The sequence below is a fragment of the Anser anser genome, assembly GCF_964211835.1.
Source record: "Anser anser genome assembly, chromosome: 15".
Lineage (NCBI taxonomy): Eukaryota > Metazoa > Chordata > Aves > Anseriformes > Anatidae > Anser > Anser anser.
In genome coordinates, this window is record NC_139736.1 from 2,029,453 (window position 1) to 2,046,615 (window position 17,163).

General features: G+C 49.8%; 1 protein-coding gene across 4 annotated transcripts in view; it reads right to left on the bottom strand.

Moving 5' to 3' along the window:
• LMF1 (lipase maturation factor 1) overlaps positions 1–17,163 on the bottom strand; it is a 193,623-nt gene that overhangs the window by 54,527 nt on the left and 121,933 nt on the right. For 3 of the 4 annotated variants that reach the window (XM_083800243.1, XM_083800242.1, XM_083800245.1), the window contains one exon: positions 5,794–5,961. The exons of the other annotated variant lie outside the window; for it this stretch is intronic. In XM_083800243.1, the coding sequence (XP_083656369.1) occupies positions 5,794–5,961 (168 nt within the window). The remainder of the gene's footprint in view (positions 1–5,793; positions 5,962–17,163) is intronic. 4 annotated transcript variants of the gene reach the window in all.

Consider the following 17,163-nt stretch of genomic DNA (forward strand, 5'->3'; position numbering starts at 1 on the left):
TTCGGAGCTCCCTGTCCACGGGGAAGGAGCAGAGGTTCCTGCCGCGGGGGCTCGCTGGCAGGGCCCCTGCCCCTGGCCCTCCACCAGCTCGTAAAGCGGCCGCTTCCCCGTGCAGCTCCTTGGACAGACCCCGAGAGCTGCCCCAGGAGCTTTGTTTGTCAGCGCTCTGAATCAGGCTGGGGTTTGGCTGCGCAGGGTTTTACCTTCCCCTTCCACAAGCCTGGAATTCAGCTTTGCTCTTGGCATTGTCATTCCTCCCTTATACATACGGCTCCTGCTGAACACATCCTCGGACAGAACCGACTTAAGCACCCTGCCAAGCCTCCATGGGACAAGGATGAGGGGCAGCCCCGAGGCTCCAGCTCTTCTGGGGCATTTCTGTCCCGTTTTACGTTGGTCTCCTCCCAGCACCAGCACCCCGAGTCCCCAGGCCGCACACGGGATGCTCCATGCAGCAGGAGGCACCGGGAGTTTTCAGGGGCCATGGAAGGGATCAGGCCCCAAAATCTCATTCAAATCCAAAGGGCTTTGAGGGCCTAAAACTCTCCCTGCATCCTGAAAATCCCAAACCATGTCTGTATACCTTTCAGCTAGAACAGCACCCTGGAAGCAACGGAATGACCCCACTTTTCCAACAGCTCTAGCTTTACACTTTCCATCTACTGTTATATGAAATTATTATATTTATTTATTTTACTTTTATGATGCTGAAGCTCCTTCTCCCCTGGCACAGCCGAAACCACCCCAGGGCTGTAGGAAACCTCAGCCCCCGGCCCTGCAAGCCGCCTTCCCGCACACCCAAGCCCAGCACTACCTGCCAGCTCATGGGGGCAAGGTGGCTTTTTCCTCGCTTTTTGGCTTTCCTCTAGTTTCCCCTCATCAACCCGTTTGCCAAGCAGTGTAATTTTACAGCCTGGCTTACGGAGCCAAGAAATACGTTTGCTGGTGTAAGCTGCGCATTAGACATCGTGAAAAACATGCAACTTCAGGGTTTTAGGAGCCAGCTCCGCAGAAGAGCGAAACACCCGCAAAGCAGCACGGGGCTGTTTGTTCACCCTCTCAGGTTTCACTCCCGGACCCTCGCACTCGACTCTGGCCGTGGGTGGTGAGCGCAGGGACGGACCTGTGGCCGCGCAAAGGTGGGCGCGTGCGCACAGGGGATGGAAACGCCAGCGCGGGGAGAAGGGAGAGACAAAGCAGCGCTCTCACAGGTTTGGTGGGAAGGGGGCCGACCCCTGACTGCTGCTGGTTCGTGAGTAGGGGCAAGGATTTGCCTTCCCCATGCTGCTTCCCCTCTCCCCGTTCACACTTTTCATCCTCCTGCCCTTCAAAACCAGAAGCTCTTTAAGGCACAGAGAGGCTCTGGCTCGATGCCTCTACAAGAACAATAAGGTCCAGACCCTACCTGTGGTCTCCAGAAACTCCAAGACCTCTTCTTCTATCTCTAGATACCCGCAACCACATCTTGGTCTTGATTTCTCACGAACTGCGGGGGTGCTTCAGATCTACACGTGTATTTTGTGGCCCAGCCCCCAACACTGCTACAAAACCAGCCAGCCGGTACCGCCAGACCCCAAATGGGAGAATCACCCATCAGTTATTTGTAAAGCATTTACCAGTGGCACTGCAACCGCCGGCGGCTGCAGCCTGCTGCTTTCACACGCAGTTGCACGCAGCGCTCTGGTTTCTGCCCGCCTCGTACCGACTGCACAAGCACGGACTTCCACGCGGCTGGAGATGGCTGGATTTCCCAAACTCTTCCATCTCCAGCCCATTAAGTGACCATCACACTCAACACCCCCACCCGGATACACTCAGTGAAAACAAGGCCACCCGTTTGGGTTAGGGTGGGTGTCCGAACCCCCAGCCCTAGCGCTAGAAGTTTAAACCTAAACCTCCGGGTGTGGGCATCTCGGTGAACGCGGTCCTGCCTCTGCACAGCGCTGCAAAACGTGCCCACGCTCTCCAGGAATGCCACAAAAAAATGGCAGCAGAAAGCTTTCAGTATTTGGTAAACTCTCAACAGCTCTGAATACTCTTGATTATATATGAGCAGAGGGCAAACTCCACCTCAGGCATGCTTGGAGGTTTCTGTGGCTCAGACTGGACCTTTCTCACCAGCCTGTTTTTACAGGGCTGCAGCGCAGAACGGAGCAGGGAAGGGGCCGAGCTGTACGTCTCTCCTCCAGCCTTATTCCTGGCAGAGACAATTTGCAGCAGTGTTGCTCGGCACGTCGAGTCTGGCACCTGCTTACAATAAATCCCTAACGATGTTGAAAAGTTAAACGTCCATTCACTTTAATTTCTGTTTTAGATTTGGATTTCTACGTACCGTAAATGCTAGAAAATGTTTTTCTGAAACAATACCGAATATTTACGTTGGAGGTCCTCTGTAATTGGCTGCCATTCATCTAAGATTTCTTTCTACATGCAAAATGATGCTCTGAGCGCATACAGCCCACGGGGGAGGCTTTGCCACCATCACCTGCTCACACTTTCACGCCAGCTGAAATCTTTTGAGCAGGCTCCCCCGTGGATGGGGTGGCTCAGTGCGCAACTCTGGGTCTCAGAAAGCCATGGAGGTTAGATCCCAGAGACACGAGAGGAAGAAAAAAGCCTCATGGGGTGAAGTTCACCCTTGCAGACTGGAGGCTGTGAGTCTCTGTTTTTGGGAGCAGGGAACCACCGGTGCTGAGGATGTGCACCAGGCACGCAGGAGATGAGCAGCCTGGCCGGGGACGAGCTGCTGATGGGGCCTGGCCCTGCTGCTGTGAAATCTTGGACGACATTTTCTCTCAGCTCACCTTTGATCCTGGCAAATGTGCTCCGGGCGCCGCGATTTGATCAAGAAGATCTCCGGCAGCAGATGTCCTGCAAAAGCTACACCCACAGCTGTACATCACAAAGCTCTCCCCAGCCTGGTGGTTAGCAACAAGGAAGAATGATTTTTCTAATGGGAACTGGCCAGCATTCAACCCACTCCTGGATTTTTTTTTTTCTTTGCAAGCAACATCTATTTATATTGAGATACGTGCAATAAGTAAAACTCTTCAACTTATTCGAAATCAAAAAGCAGCCAAATGGGGAAAATTCTGCAAGTTCAAGTTATGGAGGACTCATATGAGATCCCAAACATGCTCCCACTTGCAGGAGCACTCTGCCAACAGCACCAGTGCACCCGAAGCCACAAAACGCTGGGAGGTCGCGGGCTCCAGGCGCTCATCCTGGGACCAGTGGGTCTCACGAGGATGCAGGGCAGGAGCACGGGAAGGGGAGGACACAGAGATGCGCCGAAATTCACTCGTTAACACCCAAATCTCCTGCACAGGGGGTGGCCGTGACCGCCCGGCGATCTGGCTGGGGACCGAGCCGAGCCGGCGGCACCCGAGCCCTTCCGCAGGGCTGTTTCCGAACGCGGCTGCCTGCTCACTAAGCCTTTTTCCTTACAAACCTGAACTGGGCAAGAAGAGTAAGTTCACACTTGGGGGCGTGGGGGTGGCTTTTTTTTTTTTTTTTAGAAGCACAACTTTTTTTGGGCTCCTGACAAAGCAATATTCTCCAGGCCAGTTGGAATCTGGAAAAATACACTTACTCAACCTAGCCACCATGACTCCAATAACAATTATAAAATGTCCAATAAAACTTGCATGTAATGTCAATTCAAATCTTGAAAAGCAGAATTAAGTGGTATATCAACATTAAACTTTATTGCTTCCTTTGCAGAGCAGAAGTATTGTCAATAAAAGTCATTCTGAATGAAGAAAAGGGCAGTAAATATTAAATAAACAGGTTTTTGTTGAAATGCTATAAATGCACCAGAGCTGCATTTTACACTGGGTCCCTTTTTTCCTTTGCAGACTCCCCTCATGATAGAAATAAGTCAGTAATTGCAAACTATCAATAAAGCGCCAATTAAAGGGTGGTTAGATGCATGCATTTACAATATGTCATTATGAGCCTTTATTGTATGTAGTTTGCTCTTTCAGATCCCCGTGGCTCTGTCTCAAGTCCCCAGCACACAAACGATGGCGCTGCTCGGTAGGGGCCCGCGGAGGAGCGGTGCCAGCGGCGCTGCCCAGCTCAGCACCAGCCCCTGCACGGGAGCAGGGCAAGCCCTGGGCAGCCCGGAGCCTGGGAAGGGAGGAGAGGAGCGTAATGAAAGTCTCCTCTGGCAGAGATGCGAAGACGAAGCAGCATCATCTCAGTCTATCAGGCTACTATTTTTCTGTCAACGCAGAGCCGAGCAGAGCACGGCAGCTCTGAGACTGCAGAGCCGTGCCAAAGCCTGCAATTTGGCACCGCGGCTTTGTTTTCCGAGGGGCCGCTCACCGTGCTGTGCTCTGGTCCTTTCTGGGTCTATTTGCCTTGAGAAGGAGCCATCGCCACCCTCCCTACAGTTCTCCACGCGCAGAAGGATTTCTACTTGCCTATCTGCTAATCCGATTTCCATCAGCTACGTCTCAACGCCCTGCTCCCTTCTCCAGCAGCAGCCAGCAGGGGATGTTCTGCTTCGTCAATGAAACAGGAGGGCAGGCTGTCCATTTTTAGGGCTGGGCTGAACGGGATCTTCCCAGTTCCACTGCAAAAACCACACGCAAAGCCTGCCACAAACACAACCGGTATGTGGTGGAGCGGGGCCTTGGCACCTCTGCAGGTCGCGGCTGCAGCGCTCAGCAGCCACCCCTCTGCCCCGCTGCTCCAGCTACCCACAAAGATCCCACCACAGCTAAACCTGATCCTAAAGGCTGCGACGAGCAAGCACGGTTACGAGTTGTGTGTTCGGTGGTACCCAGACACAACAGGACGTGTTTGGGAAGCGGGAGAAAGAGCAGGCTCCTCTGCGAGCGCACAAATCCCGCGACTTTTATGTCAGCCCTTTAAAATCTGATCAGCATTTTTGTGGTTTAACAATATAGTTTATAAGCTGTTCTCCGGTTTAATCATCACACGTATTTACAGGAAGCAGTAACAGCTACAGCGTATGAATTTCATGATGCTGAAATGATACTGAACAAAGACTGCAGTAAGCAAGAGCTGGAAGCTGCGCTGCGGAAGGCGCTGGGCTTTAGTGAGGTCTTTCAGTTATCTGGGGGCAGAGAGGAGAAATCAGAGGGCGTCTCAGAAAGCATATGGTCAGGAACTTCTTTCCTCTAACTTTTGCACAGATACATTTATTTCATGTGAAGAAAAACAGAAACAACTGAAACATGAATGCTATTGATTTTTGAGGATATGGTTTTCACTATGAACCTAGGCTCAGTAAATCTGTTGGTTGTTAAAAAAAAAAACAAACTACTCAAACATTTTCAGAGATAAAGAACAGCCCTTACACAGTAATTATCAAAAAAACCTCTTTGGACAGAGAAAGATGTCTATCAAAACTAACTTTTGCAGAAATTGCGAGTATTCATCCTGACCATCCACAGCCCCCTGGCCCCTGCAGAATCAGACACTGTGCTGGTCCCGCGCTGTTTCTCTGCCATCCATGTGAACGGAAACCAAACCCGAGGCCAGGGCAGCACGTCTCCAGCAACACGCCAGGGGCAGCCACGCCAGTGCGAGCCACCCGACGGCCAAGAGCGAGCAGCTCTGAATCATCCTGACTCACTCGAACCTGAACTCTTGACCTGCCCCTTGAGTCAGTTCCCCTGGACGCTGCTCCGGTTCGGAAAAGATGGGCTGCAGCGCGGCACAGAGCAGCACGGGGCACTCCCGCTCCGGCACGTCGCCCCTGCAGGGTGCTACGTGCTGGGAGGGGATGGGGCCGGGGGAGCAACGCCAGGAGCGCCTCACCTGGAAAAGGATCTGCAGGACGCCATGCACGACGCACATCCGCCGTCCCAGGAAGATGAAGAACGGCACCACCAGCTCGATGAAGTGGTTGAAGAGTGTCTCGAACTGATGGAACCACCACGGCGAGCGGTGCATGAAATAGGCGATGGGGTTGGGCACCGGCTGGGTCTGAAAGACGAACACACGAGGTCAGTCCCCTCCTGCAGCCCATCACTGGGACCAGCCACGGCACTGTGCGGCCCCTTCCCCTCCTTCCCCACGCTCGCTTGCAGCAGAACCGTCCTCTGCCTCTTGAGCATTTCATTTAGAGAAAATTACTTCATCCAGATTTTTTTTTTTCATGCAAAACCCAAGAATTCTTAAACCAATACATCTTTTTAAAAAAAACAAGTTTTAATTTTCTCATTTTTTTGACATAACCAGAAAACATTCTTCTCCAATTACCCCCCTCGTATTTAATACTGCAGTGTTGCACATAGCGCCACGCTGACCGACGTTAAATCACTCTGCAGAAGTGCTAGAGACCATGAGAGCAACTGAGCAGATACAGAAACTGAGAAAAAGATTTTCTTGGGGGTCACACAGTAGGTCAAAGAGAGACAGGAATGGAAACCAGATTTCAAAACCTAGGAGATATTCTTTCAAAATGTTTAAATTTGAAATAAATGTGGTGGTAGGGTTGCCTTCCAAAATCATAATTCGGGAGAGGAAAATATAATTCCTCTAAACACGCTATATTGGTTTAAGGTATTTACATGCTGGCCTTGTGACAATATTATTCTTCTATTCGCCTGAAATTTTTTGACGCTGGGAGATCTTCCATCCAGTACAATAAAGCTGCAAATTTTACAAAGAAAACAACCTGTGATATGTTAATAACCGCAACCCTGAGAAATGCTGCAATCTAAACAGAAAAGATAGAAGCTAACAATTCACCTTAGCACGTCTGACGAGCTCAAATTCATTAGTATTGTTTTAAAATTGTGACAGAAAAACAAGAGAGGATGAAGAGGCGAGTTTTAATTGAAGGAGACACAACACATCTTTAAATTATTTGTAGTTAAATCAAAAATACAAACAAAACAGGGAAAATATTGTACTATGCATGGCAACTGAGCGCGCTTCCACTGCCAAATCCCACAACTATTGTAATTCCTTATTAGCAAAGCTGGGACTAATAAACTCGTTGCTTTCTATGGGTTTGAGGCTGCTGTAACCCCTTAGGACAGGAGACCGCATCCTTCCTTCCTCGGACAGCGGCACCGGATGGAGCGGTGTCGGGGTCGCGGAGCGCTGCGGGCGCACGGCCAGCGCGGGGGCGGGGGTCAGGGCGCCCCCACCCCGGGGGGGCCGCGGCCCCGCTGCCACCCAGGGCCCTTCCCCGCCGCACGGGAGCTGGTTCAAGTTAATCTGCCCGCGTGACGGCTCTCGAGCGCTCCCAGAACCTGGGGGAGGCTCACCGCGAGGGGCTTTTTTCACTGTTGTTTTTTTTACCTCGATCCCGAATTGCTGAGAAATGCTTTCGTCCTTTCCAGGAAGGCAGGTTGCTTTCTTGGCTTCTTTTACGTAGTTTTTTCTCCAGTGCATTAAGCAAAAGTGACCTCGATGAGGTGGCGGTCCTACAGGTGGTGACGTTTAGCCCGAGATGAGCTGTCCTGCAGCTCAGCCAGCCCATCTCCCGCGGGCAGCAGGCTGGGGGCAGTGCTGGGACCTGCCTTCGTCCATGCGAGCTGCACTTGCACCCAAGACCATGGAGAAGGGGCTGTGTAACACACACAAGCACACACGTGCTTGCAGATGCAATTAAACCTCACGATGTTATCGCACGGAGGTGTATCGCACCTCCAGCCCCATGCAGTGGGGATAGAAAGCACCAGAAAGTTTGTGTTTTAGCCTCGTTTGGCTTCTCCTAAAGGCTTACTTGGGAAGAGACCAGCTTGGCAAGATGGATCTAGCGTGCTTTATCTCCCACAGCTGTGCTTTTTAGCTGTGGCCTAATTCATGCCCTGAAGTAGAAACAGGGAAAAGGAGAAGCGAAGCAAAGAAGAAATCTGGCGTGGGTTAATAATTCGCTCCCAGACACGACAGCGTTTCCACCCTTCCCGTTACCAGCCCTGACATTATCAGGGTGTCAGCAGGGGCAATGCCGCAGGACAGGCAAGATAACTCAAACGGCAAGCGTCAGCTCCCACGACTGAAAGCCTAAAACAGCACCAGGCACGCCACAAATAATGCACGGTTCCTTGGCATTTGTTTTGACAGAGGGAAAGAAATGCCCTCGATAAGAGCACCGCTGGCATCGCAGCCTCTGGGGACGCTATCGGCGAGGAACCCTTTCTCCCCGCTGCCGCGGCCGCTTCTCTGGAGCCTAAACCTCAAAACCGAGCAAACCGGAGCGCTAGCGGAGTGGCTCGCACGTCTCAGCAACGAGTGGGAAGGCTGCAAGGGGAGGGCGAGGGAGGCGAGCGCTGAGCGTGTGTGTTCCTCCCGATGCCTTCCAGATGCTGCGAGCATGGGCGTAGCGCGGCGCAGGTTTCCCGGGGAGAGAGCCGTGTTTACTCGGGAAGGGGTGCCGGGGCCGGAGCAAGGAGCCAGAGCACGGTGTGAAAGCCAGCTGCCCCGGCAGCCCCAGCACAGGCACCTGCCATGCTGCAAAACCCCGCTCACGGCAAAGGGGTGCCCGGCACCCGCCGCCCTGGCCACGGGACCTGCGTTGCCCCATGCGTGGGCACGCTGCTGGGAGCGAAGGGAAACCTGCAGAGCGCAGGCGTGCCGAATGCCTTCCCGGTGCAATCGTTTCCTACACAAACATCGGTGTCGGAGACGGAGGTGTCACAGCCCGGGAGGAGGGAAATGCATTCCAGCATCTCTTCACCCGGCTCGTTTCACTGGGGATTCTGAGCTCTGCGCTTTGCTTCGCAGCTGCCCTGCGAGGAGAAGCAGCCTAGAAAGCAGCCGGGAGTTCCCTTGCATGGAGAACAGCGAAATCCTGATGCACGTGGACAGAAACACGCCAGCTCCAGGTCAGATGCAGCTGAACAAACGAGCCCAAGGACGGCGCACGGGGAGCGGAGCAGAGGGGACCCTGCTCAGCGCCGTCTCAAACAAGCCACGTTTCTGGGTACCTCTGTGAAGCATAAAGCCTTTTCAAATAAAAAAAATGATTAGCAAAAACCGGCTTTAAGTGTCAACGCAAGGTGCAATATAATAAACCTTCTGCCTGCCTCACACCTCTAGCAGCCAGAGAAAAACTGTGCTGCAAATGTGTTCTGAAATAAGATTGGGGAAAATTAATTCCATAATTCACAGGGCAGATTTGTAACGTGTGACTTTGGGGCGATATTCGGCAGGGGCTGCTTGAGTTGATAAATGAATTTTGGGTTGCCAGCTAAGGCATGTTCTCTGGCTTGTATCTACCAGGTTTTATGAGGGCTGGTAACAGATTCTAAAAATATGCACAATAAACTGTTTTTTCTCCCTAAGGGGTCTATGGTTTAATTATGTTCTTAGTGAGAACCATTAAAGTGCTAAGTACCTGAAGACTCCTAATTTACTAAACTATACGCTACTAAAACCCAACAGAAGGCTATTATACACCAGAGTAAATGCTCTTCTCGGGGACTGTAAATGCACATGGTCCCTCCTCTCAGCCTCCTTACTCGTATGGCATTACATAAACTCCGACAGAGCATTTAATCCGTGTTAGATACCCCATCCCAGCCGAGGGAAATCTCCAAGCTCTCCTACACATGTGCACGAAAACAAGTCCCACATTGTCCTTGAACAACCCGCTGCTCAAACACGGCTGGGTATTTTATACGTTCACCACGAACGAAACTCCCGTGCAAGGAACTGCAACTGGGAAGTCGGAGGGTAGGGGAGACACAAGACTCTCAAGACTGCAAACGAGGAGGAGGCCAGAGACATACCACATGAGTTCTGTCCCTTGCAATGATGGATTTTTCCCCTCCTTCATTCCCCAGTGACCTGCAGCACGTCTTCCTGAGCCTCTGTTGTCTTTGCTCGCTCGGCTGAGCACTTTAACAGAACAAACTCACAAGGTCTCTTTCAAGAACTAGTGGCGAGTTATGAATGAATCTGTTTCAAAAAGGTGAACAAAACATCCATTATTCTACCTGTTTGTATAAAGTAAAATCAGATTATCTACTGGTTCAGATAACCCGAATTATACTTGGCATTAATATTAAAACAACACTGCGGACAGCCTTTCAAAATATCACCCTGGGCGCCTATTGCAGAAATCTGGCTCTGTGAAAAACAAAGCCAGCCATAAATATCTTACACACTCTAGAGACTATTATTTGTTTGCACTGAAAAGCACCTACTTAAACAAAATACTCAAATGTGAGTGCACGTAACTGCAGAAAAAGTCTTGAAAAAGAGAAGGAAATTGAACAACAGCAAACGTGAATAAATGGTGAGTACATGCAACTACTCCGTCCAAAGAGCCGGGGTTGGCTTGGCGCAGCAGACACTTAACTAACGGTGTGCAGGCACCAGGGGCTCGGATGATCAAAAGAGAGGAAGTCTTTGGCGCAAAGAGAAAGGCGTGAAGAAGAGCAGTACCCTGGAAAGCCAGGCTGAGAAGTATTATTAAACGTTTTCCTGAAGGTTTGGGGAAGGTACAGATGAACTGTAAAGCACAGTTCTCCAGCTTCCCTAAGCACTGAGGCATGAACTCATCTTCTCGGCTTCAAAGAGAAGCTCTCAGTTCTCTCGTACTTTGGACCAGAAAAAGAAAAAGGATTCTCCATTGCGGAGTGTAATCTGATCAACATGATCCAACAGGCTGTTTCTCTGCCAGTCCATTCTGCTTCAGATCTTGACCCTTCCTCCTTACGCATCTGCAGATCAAAGCTCCGCTTTCCAAAACCCGAGCAGAAAATGGCTTCCCAGGCCCGTGCAGAAGAGCAGAAGGCAGCGAGCAGGAGGGAGATAAACTGGGTCCCTCACAGCTGCTGCTAAGTGTGGGAAGACGCGTGTCTGCAGCGAGGCCGGGGCGGCTCTCGCGATGCACGGTGAGCAGCCACCTCGGCGTGAAACGGGGAGATCACAGAGAGCTGCGGCCTCCTGGCCCGCGAGGCTTTGTGGTGGGCACGCCGCGTGCGCGGCCAACTTGATTGATGAACAACAGCGATTTCGCACAAAGATACACATGTAGGCACGGGCGTAGAAAGGAAATTGAGCGGCAAACTGCTCGGCCTCTTGTGCAAGTCCCAGCTGTAACTTGTGCTGTGTGTATTTTATACACGCATGTACACAGGTCTCCTTGTGCATGCTACTAACATCCTTGAATACACTACAGCTAATCGGTTAAAAATAGTTCCTTTGAAACCTTCCAATTATTAATATATTTCTAATCAAAATGAAATCTCAAGAAAAAATTAAAAAGTTGTATCTCTCTTAAAACACAGACATCTGATGTCTGGGTGGGTTGCAAGGGGTCGGCTCTTCAGTAACGCAACATCAAAATAATTAAATCTCGATAGATCTATTAAAAAGAAAAGTTACCTACATGTTCTTGCTGGGCAGAGCTTCCCGTGTCCAGTCAATAGAAATATTCAGTTCATAGAAAAACATACTGGAATCTGCCTGCTTCAAGACAGCAACCCAAGCCAAGGAGATGTGTGTTTGACTCGGTGCCAGCACGACCATAAAATGTTGGCAATTTAGTAGAGACGTAGTGCCGCGCCACTCTCCCAAAGGACCTAAATAAACTTCAGATGTAGAACATATATTTTTACTTTTTATATATATAAATCTGCTGTTTCATTTTTAACTCCTTTCCCCAGCCTTCCCTCTGTCTAAGGTTTTTCAAAGCTGAAACAGGTCCCTGCTTCTCCCGGCTGAGCGAAGCCTCAGCAATGAAAAGTTAAAAGCATGAAAAATCAGAGAAATGATTCACGTCTGGGCGTTGGGTTTCTTGGGGAACGATGGCTGCACATGTGGCCACAGATGCCGGGGGGGAAAGGGTCTTGGGAGAAAATTCTGCTGTGCAATTTCATGCCTCTGCGTTATAAAATATCCCGAGGAATTTTGTTGTGTTCACAAAGTTGCACTTGCAAAGTCACCAGCGTAGGTGAAACCTTCCTGCCACATCTGTGACATTTAGCTACAAAGCCAAGCTTTGCTCATCATGAGTCAGCCCCGATCTACAGCAGCACGAGCGAGGAGCAGGCTGGCTCAGAGGGCTGTATTTTACCAGGGGTACACGTAAATGACAGATTTTGAATTCCACCAAGCTGGGCGGGGGCAGAAGGATCTATAGCAGCACTGTTTGCTTTTCCAGACTGCACCCTACCTCCTGGTCAGAGCTATCCTCCTCCAATAATAAAGACCACATTTCCACGGCCCACAGCATACCTGTTTATTGACACTGCTCTGACATAGCGTGCCTCCGAGCTGCTTGCTGTATATAGAGTTAATTGTGGATGTATTACAGATTCACCTATTTATTCTGTACATTCTTGGAGGGGTCCGGAGCTAAAATTACACAAGGAACTGCTGAACTGCTCAGGCTATTTATTTGTTCAAAATCCCTTTAAAATAATTAGCGGGGCTGGAACAGACATCTCGGCTCTGGTGGGGGCCAGAAGAAGCTGGTGCTACCAACTGTGGGTCATCACTGCCTCCCCCATGCCCCCGTTGAGGGAAAACCCAGTTTAGGAACAGCACCAGAGCTGGGTCACACCAGGTTTGGGAAGCGGACCGGAGGGCACATCTGCAAGAAACAGCAGCTGAGGGCAATGAAAGCTTATCGAGAAGCTCCTATCCCAACGGGAAGGGGGCTGAGGCAGGGGGCTGCCCCTCCCCAAGTCCCAGTCTCTTCCCAAAACCCCGTTTTCCCCAGGGAACCGCTGCGGATGGGGCTTCCCTGGCGCGTCTCCTGCTCCAGGACTGCCTGACCCTGCGGTGCGCTCCCGGCCCGAGGCTTTCTGACAGAGCTCACGTTCCCCACGGATCACGAGGCGGGTCGCTCACCTATATTTTAAATTGCCATTTAAGAGCATATTGCAAATGTGATCCTTTAATTGGTCACTGTTATGGCTCTCTATTAGAGAAGACAAGTTTTTCCACACAAGGTAAGCCCTTGCGAAAGCACTGAAAATGTTTAAAAACAACCCAGGCCTGATATATTTATTATATATTTCTGTATATATAAATAATTTCACGAAAAGGAACGTACTGAGTGGAAACTCCATTTAAAATGTGATCCCAGATGGTGGCAAAGCTCTAAAATTGCAAGGCAACATGTAAAGAAAGATTAACGACCTCAAACAGGCACAAATTTATGAGGTGAAAGCCCCTGTAATCCTAGAGAAAAATGATACCAAACGTTAGACTAGACAGCTAGAAAATACCTCTGCTTAGTTCATGTGGCCTCTGCCATTTTACATTTTCTTTTAGTGTACGTTACTTTGGGGTTCGTTTGGTCTTTTCTCCTGTAGGACAGAGGATCGCTTTGGTCATGAGCGTGCCGGTGGATTTGCCAGCTCCCACCGGGTACGCCTGGTAAATCAGGTGAGGGGCAGCAGCTATTCTGTCCCATGGTCTCTCAAATGGATTGTGTCCTGCCACGTCCCAAGGATAAACAGCCAAAAGGAGACAAAACGGGGAGCTGGGACACCAAATTGAGCATTTATCATCACTGTGAGACCCAACGCTCCACCATCCAGTAGACAGGAAGACAGTGGTTAACATTTCCAGCATTAAGGCTCATGCAGTTCCTTCCTCTGCCTGAGAATAAAATGTTTCAAAGGAAAGGATGCCAATACTTCATCCTGAAGAGCGTGGGCCATGCTAGAGACCAGCACCTTCCATGCTGATAACTCTAGCTGGGACCAAATAGGACCTTGTAGGCCCCTCAACCCATTTCCGTGAGATCTTCGGCACGTTGAAGATCCCCCGAATCAAAGAGCCACATCACTGGCACAGACGAATAGCCCAGTGTACATCAAGGATGCAAGTGATACGGACAAATTCCCCCAAGAAGGCCTACAAGCTGGGATGGGCTTCCCTTATCCCATGTCAGGCCTTCACCCCTGGGCTATAACGTGTCTAGAGACTGCATTTCTGTCCAGTTCCATCCGGACTTGAGTAATGTGCTCAGCAAAGCTTTACAAAAACATTGCGCTGCGAGATTTTTCAGTGAACTGGGATTTTCTGACCCTTTAAGCAAACAGTTCCTGGCACTCTCTAGTTGATAACACAGCCATGGAATGATATCAAAATTAATGTGTTTTTAAAACACTTTGCAAGTGAAAGGCTACTCGGTCAGCACAGCACAGCAAGACAGCACAGAGCCAGCGCTGCTGTCAGCAGAGATGCTTTGCTGAGCTCAGTGTTCACAATCCCAATTATTCCCTGGTTTGCTGTAGTCCCTGGATGCAGCAGACGAGCAATGAGCTTTGGACACCACGATGCTGCCTGCCGCAGGAAATGGAAGAGCTTGACCCCTGCCTATCAGGGTAACAGCGACAAGGATGCACAAACCAAGAACCACCGCAGGGCTCCTGTCTTGCCCAACAGCCTTCTGCAGCTCACTTGCAAAGGGCTTTCTTGAGATGTCAGCTAGGGTGCGAAAACACCTCTTTGCACACAGCTGCCCCAGTGCTGCTGCAGTCGCATCCTCGTGCTCGCAGACTGCTCCGGGAGAGCCTCTGTGCCCCCCAACAGCAGCAGCAGCCCTGGCTCTCGGCTGGCTGCAGAGGAGGGATGGTCCCGAAGAAGGGGGACAGCCTCCTGCTCGAACACGAAGGCAGGCACGACATGCAGTCTCGCTTTCTGAGCGCGCAGGGCTCAGAGGAGGCCGTCACCCCACGGAGGCTCCATCCGCAGGACGCCAGCGCCGCGGAGGCTGGCGGTTCTCGAGCCCTCCAAAGCCGCCGGCTGTGGAGGAAATGCCAGGTCCAACCCTTCTGGAAAGGCAGCCATTTCTGTGGGTGTCCAGGCTCCAGCCTGGACGTTTTTCAAGGGCTCTCAGCTCCGAGTGATCTGCTTCTCTGTGCGCGGCAGCCCCACACTGCAAGGTGTTGCCAAGCCAGCCAGTGCCCATTTTCCATCCACACTCAAGACCCTTGCTGTACAGAGCGGTCCGTTCTCTCTCATAGGGGATGTGCTTTGAAGGACAAATCTGCTGCTTTAGAGAGGGTGGAAGAACATCTTTCCAATGCTATGCCCGCTCATGAGAGCCCAGAAACTTGGAATTAACCTACCATTCACCACTCCCATGCGCAGTGCTGGACTGCGGCTGCTTTCCCGAAGGCCTTCATTACTTCACTTTTTTTTTCCTTTTCGAAAGTCCAGTGCTAAAACCAGAATCGTATCTCCTTCAGAGGGCTTTATTTTTTGTGCGTGCTCGTAAATATGGCGTTCAGCACCAGGCCAAGGAACACATGGGCAAAATCAGAGGGCGGTGAATGCCAGCAAAGCCCACGGCTCGTGCCTGTGTTTAGATTAGGCAGTTTGGCGGCCTGGACGTTTACAGGGTTGGTTTTTTTTTTTTTTTTTTCTTCATGCAGGAGAGTTACAACTAGACACAAACAGTGGGATCTTTCATAAAATGTGTTCACAAAGGGTAAATTGTGCCATTAGCAACTCGCTACCTGGATGGTCATTTGAATTCTCCGAACTGGAACACCACGTCGCTCCACGCCAAATCAAACTCAAGGGGAAGGAGGGGAAACTCAGAGTCACAAGCTGTCTAGTTTAACTTTCCAACTACACCAGAGAGAGTGAGAGCGCTGAACATCATCTGCTTCAAGCAAGGGCATTTAAACCAACCACCTGGTTTGAGCAGTCGCTATTATAAATGAAATATCCCAGCAGTGAAAGGGGCTGAGTAAAAGGTGCCCTTGTGCCGGTTAGCTCTACGAGTCACCTGGGCATTAGTGAAAGGACTAAAAGCCATGTCAGAAAAGAGGAAAATTATGTAAAATCTAACTTTCACATTAAAATGAAACAAAAAATACTCCCAAGAGATTTCATATAAAAAGCAGACTCAATGTCCCTTTAGGGACTTGGGTTGAAGACCTAACCCCTTTGTGCAGTGACTGGCAATCACACTGCTCAGATGTTTTTGCAAGGTTGGAAAGGGTGAAGGTGGTCGGCTCCCATCCTCATGTACAAAGAGCTGCAATGTCTTCCTGTAATGCAAATAATGTAACTGAAAACAGTGCTTCCAAATTAAAAAAAAAAAAAAAAGAAACTGATCCTTCACTCCATTAGAAGTGTACAAAAAAGCATGGCTATCATTAAGGAAATATACGTTTTGCCTAGCAGTCCCACCACAAAGCCTTTGAATAACCCTGGTGTGGGATTTCTTGCAGTAACATCAGCAAAGTCTGCTTCTCTGTGCTCTCATTCGTCATTGTATCAGCAGACACTCAAAAGGCAAGCAAGAAACTAGATTAATAAATTCTTATTTCTTTAGCATTTAGCACGAAGAGCAAAATTGAAAATATAAGTCCCTGAGACTTGAGAAAGCCCAGGTACGGAACCACTCTCCTGTTCTGTATTGAAAAGTACACCCAAGTACATCCCTCTGCAGACAGAAGACATCTTTGCTCCTGAAGACTTCACCCTGTTCCTTTAGATATTGAAACAGAGATTTCTAATACATGTTCTCATCTTGTTTTGTGTGTTCTGCAATCCCATTTTTCAGCAGTAATGCCCGACAACTCAGCCACTTTTTTTTCCAATTTATTGACAGACCTTGCAAGCTTAAACTGAAAATTTAGTATCCTTTTTTTTTTTTAACCCAAAATGAATATGCCACTTCAATCCAAGTTGATAAAGTAACATGTGGTATAGTGTATTCCCATTTTCCTCTAGAAACTACATTAGCATAAACACCAGGATAACTCTGCCCATTCCAGTCCACGGTATTTTAAAAACTTAACTATTTCTGTAGAGCTAAAGTAGTACAGCTCTTGGATACACTGCAAACAGGCCAAGGAATGAAAATAATCCCTTTGTTTCCTAGGGAAGAAAAGAAAAACAAAATCTGCCAAAGCACGAGTCTGGAAACCAGAACGTGTCACCTTCTGCATCAGCAACTCTTCTCTAGGTTTACAGCGAGACAGGAGAAACAAGAAGCTGGTCCCAAGATGCAGCCAAAGGCTCAGCAAAGCTACCTCTGTTTTAAGGTCTCTCCCTAGTAACGAAGGCTGTAGATTGAAAGAGTTTAGGACAAATAAAACAATTTACAAGGAAAACCCTTTGCCACAAGGAGCTGGTGTACAAGCTCCTGAAAGAGTTGGGTGAGTCCTGCCGCCAGCTCTGCTCTCCCGACAATGAGCCGCACCTCTGTGGTCATTAAGCAGAGCATCTCCTTCTCTGGAAACAATT